This window comes from Tachypleus tridentatus, chromosome 13 (assembly GCF_004210375.1).
Source record: "Tachypleus tridentatus isolate NWPU-2018 chromosome 13, ASM421037v1, whole genome shotgun sequence".
Taxonomy (NCBI): Eukaryota; Metazoa; Arthropoda; class Merostomata; order Xiphosura; family Limulidae; genus Tachypleus; species Tachypleus tridentatus.
The window spans coordinates 147,278,159-147,291,659 of record NC_134837.1 but is presented as its reverse complement, the minus strand read 5'-3'; the positions used below and the strand labels follow the sequence as shown (position 1 = coordinate 147,291,659).

The 13,501-nt window shown below is 31.1% G+C and overlaps 1 protein-coding gene across 1 annotated transcript in view; it reads left to right on the top strand.

The window, feature by feature from the left end:
* LOC143240297 (tetraspanin-6-like) overlaps positions 1 to 13,295 on the top strand; it is a 32,889-nt gene extending 19,594 nt beyond the window's left edge. The window contains exons 6-7 of the mRNA XM_076482519.1: positions 6,698 to 6,799; positions 9,702 to 13,295. Coding sequence (XP_076338634.1) covers positions 6,698 to 6,769 — 72 coding nt within the window. The 3' untranslated portion in view covers positions 6,770 to 6,799; positions 9,702 to 13,295. The remainder of the gene's footprint in view (positions 1 to 6,697; positions 6,800 to 9,701) is intronic.
* The last annotated feature ends 206 nt before the right edge of the window (positions 13,296 to 13,501 follow it).

The following is a 13,501-nucleotide window of genomic DNA, read 5'->3' as shown; positions in this document are numbered from 1 at the left end:
TACTTTGAATTTGTCAGGAGGAACAACTGTTTAGAGGGATTTAAAGAAACCCCTGAATCGGAGATACTCGGTAATTTCTCCACCCAAGGAGTTTCTGCAGTGAAGAGTATCTCCACTCCTTGCTACAGTGGGAGAGCAGATGGATTCTTTGAGAAAGAATTGTTCTCAAACCATATGAAAAGTCTTTTGCCCTCCATGGTTAAGAAAATTGAATCAATGTCAACACCCATCTCTTTTGCTGCCATTCCTTCCAGCAGATAACTGGATCCACTTCCTTTGGTTTCAGGTTTGGCCATTTCCTCAGCTCCATCTTCTCTGGCCCCAAGATGCAGAACAATCATTCGTTCATGCCCTCAGTTGCTGGAATCTTCTTCCAATGACATAGGCCTGCCCAGTCGATCCCAGGCAGGATCCAAGGAGTTTAACAGACCTTCTTCAAATAAATAAAAAAAAAAATGTGGTAGAAAACAGAAGGACTCTTCACCCAATTTATCTATACATAAGTACAAATGGCCACTTTGATACAATGAACCTATTGAGGTTTACATTTTAATCTGAATGATATCAAAGCACTGATTAATCCTGTGTCTTTCCTTACAGGAAACATATCAGAAACCCGCTGATACAGTCACCTTTTGGCAGTTTTCTTTGTACAGATTGTGTGATGGACGAGTGCACGGAGCGATGGCACTGCTGGCCAATCAACATATGCCCACCCTGTCTTTGCAACTTGATACTCCCTTGGATCATACCATCACTGTTTGTTCTCTCTGTTTCCTGGAGAAACCTATGATCAGTCAGACCTTGATTCTCTTGTTAAACATTTGCCACCTATCTTTTTTAATCCTGGGGGACTTTAATAGACATAATCCACTCTGGGGATGTGCTGATATTGATGGGAGAGGTTGCTCCATAAAATGTATGCTTTCAGATCACAGCCATTTCTCTCTTCACTATTGGTATTTATATTTATTTTCATGCACCTGGTCAGTTTTTCACTGCTATTGATCACTGTTGGCTCCCCTTCACTATTCTCCCATTTTTTTTATGGAGGGTTGACAGAAACCCTTGGGGCAGTGATCATTTTAAGGGAGACTAACTGTGGTTGATACCACCTGACTATTGTGCCCAGGTAGATCTGGTCCTCTTTCACTGCTCTCTCTGAACTTGATCCTGCTGTTGTCTGTAAGCCATCAATAGATGACTGTGTGGCAGCAGTGACTGACTGTATTGTCCAGGCAGCTGCTCAGTGTATTCCTAAAACCTCCACGTTTTCTTCCACTGCATCCTTGTCCATGGTGGAATCTCGTCTGTCACATGGCACAGAAGGCTCAAAAAATGGGCCTGGTAGGTATCCCACACTTTTGAACTGCATCACTTTTCAGCAGGTAAGATGTCAAAGCCAGAAATAATCTTGCATTAAATTGACAGCTAGCATCTCTTCTGCCACCAGTTCCAAAGTAATATGGGACAAGATTCTGAAGGTGAGTAATATAATTCTGTCCTGCTTTCAGTTTTCATCTCTGATGGCCATAAGTTGCTTATGCCAAGAGCATCACTGGTACTCTCGGTTAAAGCTTTTGCTGGATATCTAGCACTTCTGCTCCATCCTCCACCTTCTTAGCCTTCGAGACTCAGGCAGAGTGATCACCTTTCCTTTTGAGCCAATCATCTCTGAATATAATTTCCCCTTTACACTGGTGGAACTTTAGCTGGCTTTTCATCAGTCTGGCAGTACATCAGTTGGATGTGATGATATACACTATGAGATGCTGTGCCATTTCTCCTGCTTCTCTTGCTATTATTCTAGTTGTTTTTACTGGATCTGGAAGGAGAATGTTTTTCCTGAAGTGTGGTGCCAGGATATTGTCCTACCTTTCTCTAAACCTGGGAAGGATCCCAAGATTCCTTCAAACTACTGTTCAGTTGCTTTAATGAACTGTACCTGTAAGACCTCCAAGAGGGTGGTTAATGCTTGTTTGTTTCCTCGAATCAAACAACTTCCTCTCACTTATTCAGTGTGAGTTCTAATGACAGCACTCCACAGAGGACCATCTGATTCAACTTGAAACATTGATCAGAGAAGCCTTTCTCAAGCAAAATCTTGTGTCAGTATTCTTTAACCTTGAAGGTTTATGATACTACATGGAGATATGGCATTTTGCAAGAGCTCCACTTATATGGGTTGCATGGTTATTTGCCCATTTTTATTAAAGTTTTTAAAGGGCAAGGAATTCAAAGTTCATATGGGTTTGACACTTTCCTGCTCTTTCATACATGAACTTGGAGTCCCTCTTGAATGTTGCACTTTTCAGTATAAAGGTTAATGCCATCACTGGACAACTCCCTACTGTTGCAAATACTGTCGACAACTTTCCCATCTTGTATTGGTCATCGAACATGAGATTTATGGAGGGGCAACTACAGACTGCCCTCAATCATTTACTTAAGTGGGCCACAGCAAATGGTTTTAACTTTTCTCTCTTAAACCATTTGCACAAACTTTTGCTCTAGCCCTGAACTCCATGTCAGTGAAGTTGTGCTTCCCATGGTCCCTGAGGCATAGTTCTTGGGGCTTATCTTTGACCATAAGCTGACCTTTATACCACACATCAAGCAGCTATGAGTCATGTGTACAAGGGCATTGAACACCCTCTGTGTCCTCTTTTCCACCTCTTGGGGAGTGGATCAGTGTTCTATGCTAAAGATACGTCATGCTCTCATTTGTTTGAAACTAGACTATAGGTCTCTGGTCTGTAGCTTTGCCAGGACCTCAGCTTGAAGATGCTGTACCCTGTTCATCATCGGGGGCTTCAGCTTTGCATGGGAGCATTTTGTACTTCCCTTGTGTAGAGTTTGTATGGTCTCATGAACCTTTTCTATACCTGCTGTTTGCAACTGTCTCTAATGTATGCTTCAAAACTTTGATCCTCACCACAGCATCCCACCTGGGGTTGTTTTTCTTCCATAGTTAGCCATGCTTGTTTGGAGCAGATGATCTTCAATTGTTCCATTCGGCCTGTGTATCCCTGAGCAGTTGGATGAATTGGGTATTTCTGTATTCATTGATTAGCCCATCCAACCATGGATTATTACCATTCCTAAGTGTGACCTTACTGGATTATCCCAATTGGAAGTATTGTCTTTTATTTGCTGAACATCTTTCGAATCATCCTTCTATTTCCATTTATATGAATGGTTCAAAATCAGGTGACTCTGTGGTTTGTTGTGGTTCAGTGGTTGCACACAAAATCCTCTGTATAGTTTGTGTTCACTGCTGAACTCTATGCCATTTTCCTTGTCCTGGATCATATAGAAACTAAGCAGTACTCAAATTGTACTATTTACACCAACTCCTTTAGCTCTCTACTGGCCCTGGAATTGCTTCACATTAGTTCTCACTATGTTCTTGCCAATATTCAAAACAGACTGGACCATTTATCTTTAACAACTACTTCTATCCAGTTCTTCTAGATACCAGGCCACATTGGTATTCACAGGAATGAGCTTGGTGACACCACAGATAAGTCTGTCTGCTCTGGTGTTATCACTGCTGTACCTGTTTCGAATATCAACTATAGTCCTGTATTCAAGGCTCTGCACCATTTGACAATGGACTTGGAGTGAGAAATGTGATAGCAAGTTTTTCCAGATAAAACCCTCTATTGGACTGTGGCCATCTTGTTTTCATAAGGATCAAGACTAAGTATTGGTCAGTTTTCTTTTATCTGAGACTGAAGCACTAATGTGTAGTCTGTCATATACAAGTCACATTAGCCCACATTTTACTATCATGCAGTCAGTACAACTCTGAATGACAGCACCATTTTAGACATGTTTTATCCACATTTTTAACCCTGACACTGGACAGTGTCCTTGGCAATGGTGACACTGTACACCTTACAAAGGTGTTTTTTGTTTTGTTTTTTGAAGGCCATTGACATTTCTAATACTATTTAATTTTTTAAATAAAAAATTAGACTGTTTTAACATTTCTTTTTTCAAATATTAATAATTACTTTATTTTTAACTTTTTACAGGTTGTTTAGCACAGATAGCCTAGTTGCATTAAATTTCTAACTTATTGGAGGAGTGATGAATAAAGTAGAAAAATGGGTTGCTGTTAGGAAATGTTACCTTTTTCAGATTAGGGAAAATTTAGGAAATATGGATTATTAACTTCAATTTTATGATATACAAATTGGCATAACATAAAAAAAAGGTGGGGATATAAAAAATTTTGATTATAAGCGACTAAAACCTTGTGATATGCAGTAAATAATGCCCCAAGCACATAGGGTTAAATATTAGAAGATTAAATTTACTTATCCCTTACATTGTTGTTGTTAGGTTTCTTTTGTCTAAATGGGTAAGAGTTTTATATGATGCAAGATGTAATATTTGTTTTATATCAAAATTACTTCTTACAAGAAGATTCATTATTGAAAATGACATATGCTTTCAAATGGTGTAAAAAATATTGTAAATTTGAAATTTTCATGCTCATTTTTGAAGTAATTTGCATTAGGCTTTACTTAGGGAAATTTTCATGGTTGTGGCAATTTATCAACCAGCTCTAAACATTTTAAGTTTAGGTTTTCTTGTCAGTTGTCATTGCCAAGCTTATTTCTTAATTGATAAATTGCATTATGCTGTAATGCATATCAATATAATTGTACCTTTTATATTTTGCTATTAATATTTAGCAATTTGTTGTAGAAGTAATATATTTTTGTAAACACAGCTACCTATAGCAGAATGTGAAGTTGCAACAACTGGAATCCAATAACTATACCTAATTAAAAAAAACAAAAAACAAGTGCTATAAACTAAAAAGTAAAACACTTTATTTCCTGAGACAACTCCATATTTCAAAAAATATTTCCCCAAGTTATTTTGGATAAGTCATTTTGCACCATATTTTTAAATATTTGCTTGACATAGAAGGGGTTAAAATTTCTTTTGTGGTTTACATGTGATTAAGGTGCACAGTATGATAGAAATATGTGATGTCTCTGATTGTAGTCTATTAGCAGACATAACAGGCAGAATAAAATTAGATACAAATTGTCCACCCATCTAAAATAAACTGAAAAAATAAAAGTATTTCATTTATGACATATTTACTCATACTATAGACATTCCACATATTTGTAGTTATTTGTTCATGATGTTGAATTTATTTTTACACAAGAATGTACATTGATGCAATTAACCCTTCACTGCAACAGTTTTCCCTTTGTAATTTTTTCATTTTTTTAGTGTTGTATTTCAAAGCCACTAAAACAAATTTATGATTCCATGTTATTATTCTTTGTTTTATAACATAATATTCACTCATCTTTATAATAGGACTTATAAATTGCTTGAGTGGTATTTTTAGGATAACCTCTCTTTCACATAATTTTTACATCTTGATATATGCCTAAAAGTGGCATACACTAATAGTCAAACTTGTTTGGGATAAATCTTCATACACAGCCAAAATATGAGACAAATTTGAAAATCTGTACAGCAATGCTGAAAAATGGTAACTTTGTACTTCTGTTATATTTATAGAAAATTACTGTGGTTATGACAGGTTGTTGAAATTAATAATTGTTTTTCCTCATTTTGGTTTCATCATTGTTTCATGTTATACCAGTTACTTTAGTACAAAACAGTCTTGTTACTGTGAAATTTCTATTTTAACAAATAAAAATGACTGTAATAGGCATATGATACATCTGTACTTTAGTACAGATTGGCAAGTTTATTGGAAATATGAAAATGTACATAAATGGGTAAATAGTTTCAAATTAATCTTGCTTAATTTGAGCTCTAGTATATTTGTTTTTAAAGTAATTTTAGTAACTTTAATTTAACATTGCCATGTAAAGAATCACTAAACTGTCTAACCTTGCAGAACTATGTAGTAAAACTAATTTTATTGAATAATACGTAACAATTCGTCTTAAGATTGATTTGTTTGTTTTTAATACTATTACCATTATGTGAAATAATGCAGGTGACTGAAAGCATCCAAAGAAATGTTTGGCAGCCCCCAATCTAATATTCCATAGATTTCCTGATTAGGTACTCGCATAATTGATTATACACGTGTCTTTATCCTTACATGTCAAATAAACACAAGCGATAATTATTTACACTTTTTGAGCTGTGGCATGACAATAAAACATTGTTTTAATCAAGATTTATTTGTGGAGTGCTATTAAATTGATTTATTCTAGTATATTTTGCTTCCATAAGCTAGCTCCTTGCTAGTTTTTTGTATAGTTAAGACACTGCATGGGGTACAATGACATTAATTTGAAACCCAAAGTTTGATCAGTATGTTCTTTCAAACAGAATCCTTATGATATGCCCTTGGTACAAGTATATGGGAACTCTAAAGAATAATTATTCTCACCCTGTATTATCATTCAATTGTCAACAGAAATCAGTGAAGCATTACTATAGTGTTGAAATTTACATTCTGCAATGGCATGGAAGAATTAGCCCTATAAAATGGAAAGAAATACAATATATTCTTTTGTCCTAACACTTTTGCACTGTACTGTACATAACGTTTCTACATTTCAAAGTAAATATATGAAATTGTGTGCATGAAATAGAGTAAAATAAAGCATTTGTTATTTGAAATAAAGGCTATTTCACAGAGAAAAATAACTTTATAATTTGTGTTTCTTTACTATAGCTCTTAGGAGTCTTGCTAGCTTGCTGTTTAGCTAAGAATGTCAACAAGGCAAAGTATGAACCTGTAGCTTAAAATACTGTTTTGGATTACTCTTCTTGTAAGGTGAGAAATGAATTTTGGTTATTTTTAGATATTGGTGAATAAGATTTGTATTCAACAACATACAACATATTTGATACAATGAATATCAGTTTGAAGGTATTGATTAACATACTTGCATGTTACTTTAAGATACATTAGTGTGTAAAATATAACTTTCTATTAAAATGAGAATATCTTTTGTGTGATTCCTGTTGTGTTGATTCATTTGACTGTATTTTACATTACGTTTTAGCTACGAGTCACAAATTATTTTTCTAAATAGTGCACTCAAAATAAACAATGTTCAACAGTATCTAAGTGCATTTTATTTCTATGTCAAGTTTGAGTGTAGTCTAGTGAATAGCAAGCATGCTGAGCTGTGGATAATATAATTTTTGGAGTCACAATATGCCACTGATCAGTTAATACTTTCAGCTTTGAGGGTATAATTATGAGAGTTAATCCTATTATTTGCTTAAGATAACCACATGGACAGCAAGACTATTCACTGGTTACCTTTCATCTAGTTCTTAGTTATCTCAGATTTATAACTAATCTTAAACTTTAAATATCTCTGATCTGGGTGTTTAGCTTCAGTGTTGCATAATTGTTGTTTCAATTAAATACCAGTAATTTTTCTCTTCTATTGTGTTTACCATTTCTAAAGTTGCGTTATCTTTCTTGACTGGATGGTGTGGTACTGATGTTGTTTTTTTTCATTCTCACAGTAGTAGACAGATTAAATATGTATTAAGTTTTCAGTAGAAGATTAATTGAACTATCTATTAAATTCAGTTTATAGGTTATAATAGTCAGAAATAATTCTTTTAATGAATATTAGTTACACTTTCACATCTCATTAGAACAAACAATATTATATTTAAAGGATTCAGGTATGAAATTGTCAAGACCAGTATAAATATGTCTATGAAAAGCAGATGAATTATGGTCAACAATATGTAAAAACAAATATTTAACTCTTTCATAAAAGGCTAGGTATGATGTATAAAACCACAAAAATTCAGATTTTTTAATGAAATATTTCTACTAAAAATTTGTTTATGAGAATATTGAATCTGTTTTGTTAGTCCTTGTGAGAAGTGTCATGATTAAAAACTGTTCATCCCAAAATCTCATATTATTTGTGTAATCTCTAAAACCTGAATAAATTTCAGACATTTGTTTTTATTAAAGCTTTATTTTCTTTATCCTAACTATAAAGGTTCTGTTAATTTGAATGGCCTCATAACCACCATAAAAAGTAGGAAATAAAATATGCTTTTTTCATACTAGAATCACTACAAATTATAACAAAACACAAATGTTGTGTCAATAATTTAAGTCTATAACATTATACATTTATATATATTTTTATTGTATTAACCTTCCTGTTGTGACTAGCTAATAACAGAAGTTAGAGATGTAGCACATGTGCACTGAAGTTCCACATCCAATAATACAAAACTGACTTTTTAGTCTTTACAAGGTGGCCTGTCTTGACTATGTTTTAGTGAACTAAAATAGTCGCATCTCTGTTATATATTGCATAACAGGACATAAAGAAATAAAACAAACAATTATCTCTTGTTATGACTTGTGTACTTGGTTGCTGCTTCACATAACTTGCTAAGCCTTAAATTTTTCACGTGGATTATGTGAAATGAAATTGTATACATCTGAATAACCAAAAATTCATAGATTGCGATATGAATACCAAGGAATTCCCTTAATTTATCAAGTTGAGTAACTAATGTGTACTTCAGTCTAAAAAAAAAATATTAAATTTTGAGCAGACTAAAGACACAACCTACTTCCTTGAAGTATTGTTTCAAAATAACAAGATGGTGTTCAAACACCTTAATTACTGAAAAAGTCACAAGGAAACAATCTGAGTTTTTGATTGGTTATTTATCTGCTATATTTAAAAGTGTATATAAGGGACTGTTTACTAAAATGGAAAGAGGTGAGCAAAGCCACTGTTTGATTCAGTACAAGTAATATCTCAGCAAATAGAAAAGTCATGAGGTACTTAATTAGTTTTTAATGTTTATAAATTGTTCCTAATTTGTACAAAACCATTGACTTTGTATTGTAATATTACAAACATCTAATCTGAATCAGTATTGTATTAAACATACTACATGGCATAGAATCATCAATATTTAACTTTTTTTTTTATATTTACTTTTTAAGTAAGAAACTGAATAATGTGTAATATTAAATATAAATCATAATCTCCAGTTTGATACTAAACCTGTTGACATAAAATAGTAGTTTAATAAAATTTTGAATGCATGTCGACAAACTTGCATCCAAAAGGCTTTTGACCTGTAGCAGTAGGGATATAATTTCACTTTAAAATTAAATAGTAAATTTGATATTGTGGTATTGGTTATTAGTGTGCCAAACCACTGCCTTACATGATAAGTTAGGAATAAACTTGATAAATTCGAAGCAAAACAAAATCCTATATCTGTCAAATCTACCAGATGTAAACTTCATTAGTAAAAAGGTTCTGAATTTAAAAAATAAGTCTTTGAATACATGTTACTATGTTTTGATGATTATATACAAAGTTTGTAGCCAAATGAACACACTTCCCAACCCCCTAAACTCCACCTTTGTAGTTGAATATTGAAAGATGAGTGATTTTGACAGTAAAATATATTCTTTCATAAGAGATTAAGTTTCTTATCAGTTTACAATGTTTCTTCATTCTAATTCAAATACCATAAACTGTGACACCCTCCATAGCTTACCTAATACCCCAAATTCAGCATCATCCACATGCAGACAAGGTGTTTATAAAAACTGTTAATGAAAAAATCAGTTTTTTATATATCAAATGTATGTGTATAGCATAATACTTAGAAATCATTTGGTCCAAATAACGTTTATTTTTAATGCATTTTGTACTTTTCAGATGCAGCATAGAAAGTCACAAATTTTGAACTTTCCAAGAGTTTTAAGTCAAGTATTCTGTACTTTTATGTTTTATGTAATCTTTCAGCAGATTATAGCTTTTATTGTGAAAAGGAATACTTCTTACTTAATCTGTTTTGTGTAAAACAAATTTGCTTTGCATGTTGCAGTTTTAGAAATGAATACACATTGTACTAAATGGTAAAATGAATATGTATTAAATAGTTTTATTGTAAGTGAAAGATGTGATGGTTTAATATCAAATGTATTAGCTTACTTATATTATAAAGTAATGTGAAACTCTTGTAGAATCAAAATAATCACAAAACAAGTACTGGTATGTATTATTTATTTATTGTCATTATAAATGTTCTCTGCTAGAGTTTATTAGTGTTATTCCTTTGGTGTAATTTTATTTTGTGAAATAGTGGTATAAATGTAGTGTACATTTTTTCAGTATTGTATTTAAATGCACTACTTAAAATGCACGTATATTGTTATTGGTATGAAATTATATTTTAAAACTATTACTGTCTTGTACAATTATAAACATTTTTTTCATATTTATTGTGTTAAAATCTTGCATAAATAAAATGCAATTATTGGTTTTTAATTTTTAACAGAAAATATGAAAAATAATGCACCTCAAATTCAAGTTTTTCAACATTATGAAATAGAATTAGTTTTTATTTTTTGAAGAGAAAATAAGTATTGTTGAACATGCATATGATTAAGAAAATTGTATGTTTCTGAGAAAAGCTTAATTTGAATTCAAAATAAAAATGGTCATCAGACAAATGTTTTGGCCAACATTTGACAAATATTGAAGTAGTGTTCTGTTACAGAAACAATCATCCAACATAGCTATGAGTATGTGTTAGGTGTTGAATTATAGTATTAGTTTTATCTTAGAATTTCCTTATTTATTTATTTACTTGCATGAACACTATATAATGTACATTTAAAATATATTTTGTTAATGTTTTTCTTTTTGCATTTATGCTAATCCCATTTTATTGGTGATGAATATTTGTTTGTGTGTGTGCATGGTAACAAATATTTAATTATTCAATGTTTTGGAATATACATATTTTTTTTCATCTACAGCAAGATACATTGGAGAAGGTAAAACGTGTACAAACACATTCTGAATTCTAAACTACAACATTTTCTAAACAGCAATTAAAATAGTAAAAGGATGAAGTCCATTAAAACAACAAAAATAAGGAAGAATAAGATATAACAACATTATACAAGTAAATTAAAACACTTAATTGTAGAAAAGTTGTATTTAAATTTAGGAGTTTATTTATAGTAGAGAACTTCAAACATTGTTGCTATCATTCTGTTAGTTAACTGAAGTAAATGGCATATCCTTTTCCTTCAGAGAACAAGATGCACATTTCCTTTGTTTGTGTGTATTTATATACATGTATGATGATTATTGTTGCTGATGGTTTAAATATTACAGGTTAAATTCAAATTTATTTATTTTTACTTTTACAGCTGTAAAGTATACATTTTATAAAATATATCAAGTTAATGTAAATTGTTTCATTTAGACTTTTTTGGATAGCTAAATATTGTATGTGACCAAAAACAATTTAGCAGCTTCTAGTGGTGTTATTGATGAATATAATTTTTTTTTTTTTTCAATCAGTGTTAAACAGAAGCTATTTCTTCCTTACTGTTTATACTTTTGGCATTACTTACAAGTGAATAATTCTCACAGCAAATTCTTGTAGCTTAAAGCTATTTTGTAGTTCTCTTCCAAAATATTTTGATCATGCTTAAAATCTATTATTGTGGTTATATTGCCACAAGGTACAGTTTCAAAATCCTTTTAAAGAGTGGTTTTATTCAACAGGAGTACACACACGTTTTAAATACTATGTTTTTTCTAGGCTTTCATTATTTAATGCCTGGGAATATCATTTTTATCAGATTCTCATGTTAAGGTGAAGAATGTTTAAAATGCACAGTATCTGCAATATATATTCTAGTAATCAGTTTTAAAAAAATGCAACAGCCATACATATTTTAAGAATAAACTGTATTAATTAATAACTTTCATAATATTTTCTCTGCAGGTAATTTTGATAATATTGTAGAAACTATGTAAAATAAAGTTACAAATGTTTCATGTATTTACCACTAACTTAGAAATTACAGTATTTGACATGGTTTGGCCTCACTATACTTTAACATTCAAAGGCTTATATATGCTTACATCTAAAAATTCAGCATCCATTATTATTATCATAGTTAACAAATGAGTGTTTTAAAGGTTTTATTCAAAAAAGAAAATTTCTATCAGAAAATTATTGTTTAAAATGTTAAACTTAAACTGATTTGGTAAATCTGATGGGTCATTATTTCTTTACATTTAATGATATATTCAAGATTTTAGACAAATTATTGGATACAACTAATTCTTGAAATGTGACAATCCTTGCAATGAAAAACTATAAATACTTTTGTATATATATCATACATATTTGGAGGCAGAAGTATTGATATATGGTATAAAGGCAAATATGTAATTTTATTATGTGGAAAAATATTAAGTATAGGTGAATTTTTTTAGTAACTTGATGCAAATATCCACAAGGCTCAATACTGTTTATTGAATAGTCTCAAAAATATTAATACATTTTAGATTCAGGATCACCTACAAAAGTTGTAATGTTCTTAAAATAAAACCCAAAACTTAAGCATATTCAAATAGTTAACTATTCATCTTGATGAAGAATAGTTAACTATTTCAAAGCCCTCGAGTTTTGGGTCTCATTTTGAAAATAATACATTTTTATAACAAAACTTGTGTTTGAACCAAAGGAAATTGGATAGTTTATGATTATTTGTAATTTTTTTAGTGTTGTTTGATATAGTTTTAAATATATATATTTAAAAACTGTGGTAAAATTTATTTTTGAAATATCCAAAAATTATAGATTCAATTTTAGTTTTGATAAATTTTAGTAATTTATGAATAAAACTTGCTAAGTCTAAACCAAAATAAACTAGATACTTTGTTATTGTTAACTTTTATTGATTTTTCCTTCATACAAATTTTTCTTTTAACTTCTAGTCATATTGCCAGTTCTGTTTTGCAGGTTTTTTTTAATTATTAAAATGGTTAACACAAAACATTATTTTTGTGTTAAAATGTTTTTTAATCTTGTTTTTTTAACATCAAAATGATTATTTTCAATCTAATATTACTATTATAAAAATAGTTGCAGCAGTGAAAAATTTTCAGTTTGATATAACCTTATTTTATAGTTGATGTTTGTAGTAAATGGCAGCCACATCCAGCAGCACTTGTAAGTTAGGTCACAAAGATCCCTAAAATACTCAGGATTTTGTTTGAAAACCTTTTTTTCTTTTTCTTTAGTTCATTTAGGATTCCAATGGGTGTTTATCATTTTAGATTATAAACTGTTTTATGTACCTAAACATTTAACCAAACTTTTATGCTTAACTTTCTGGTAAATTATACTTTCACCCCAGGCAAACAGACTTTTCCTCTGTGTTGCTAAGGTATGTGAATATGTATCTTCTGCTTGAACTGAATAAACATCTGAATCTGTAACTAGCTTTTTATGTGATCATTGAATGAACTGAAACTACTGAAAGTGTATAAATACACTGAAGCTAGTTCTGTATAAAATAAATTTTATGGATTTTCCAAACTATGCAAATTATACAACAATTTACTACAACCATGCAAGTTAGACAAAAATATCATTTTACCATTTGAAACAAAGGAAAAAGACTTAAATATACTTAATTTTTGTT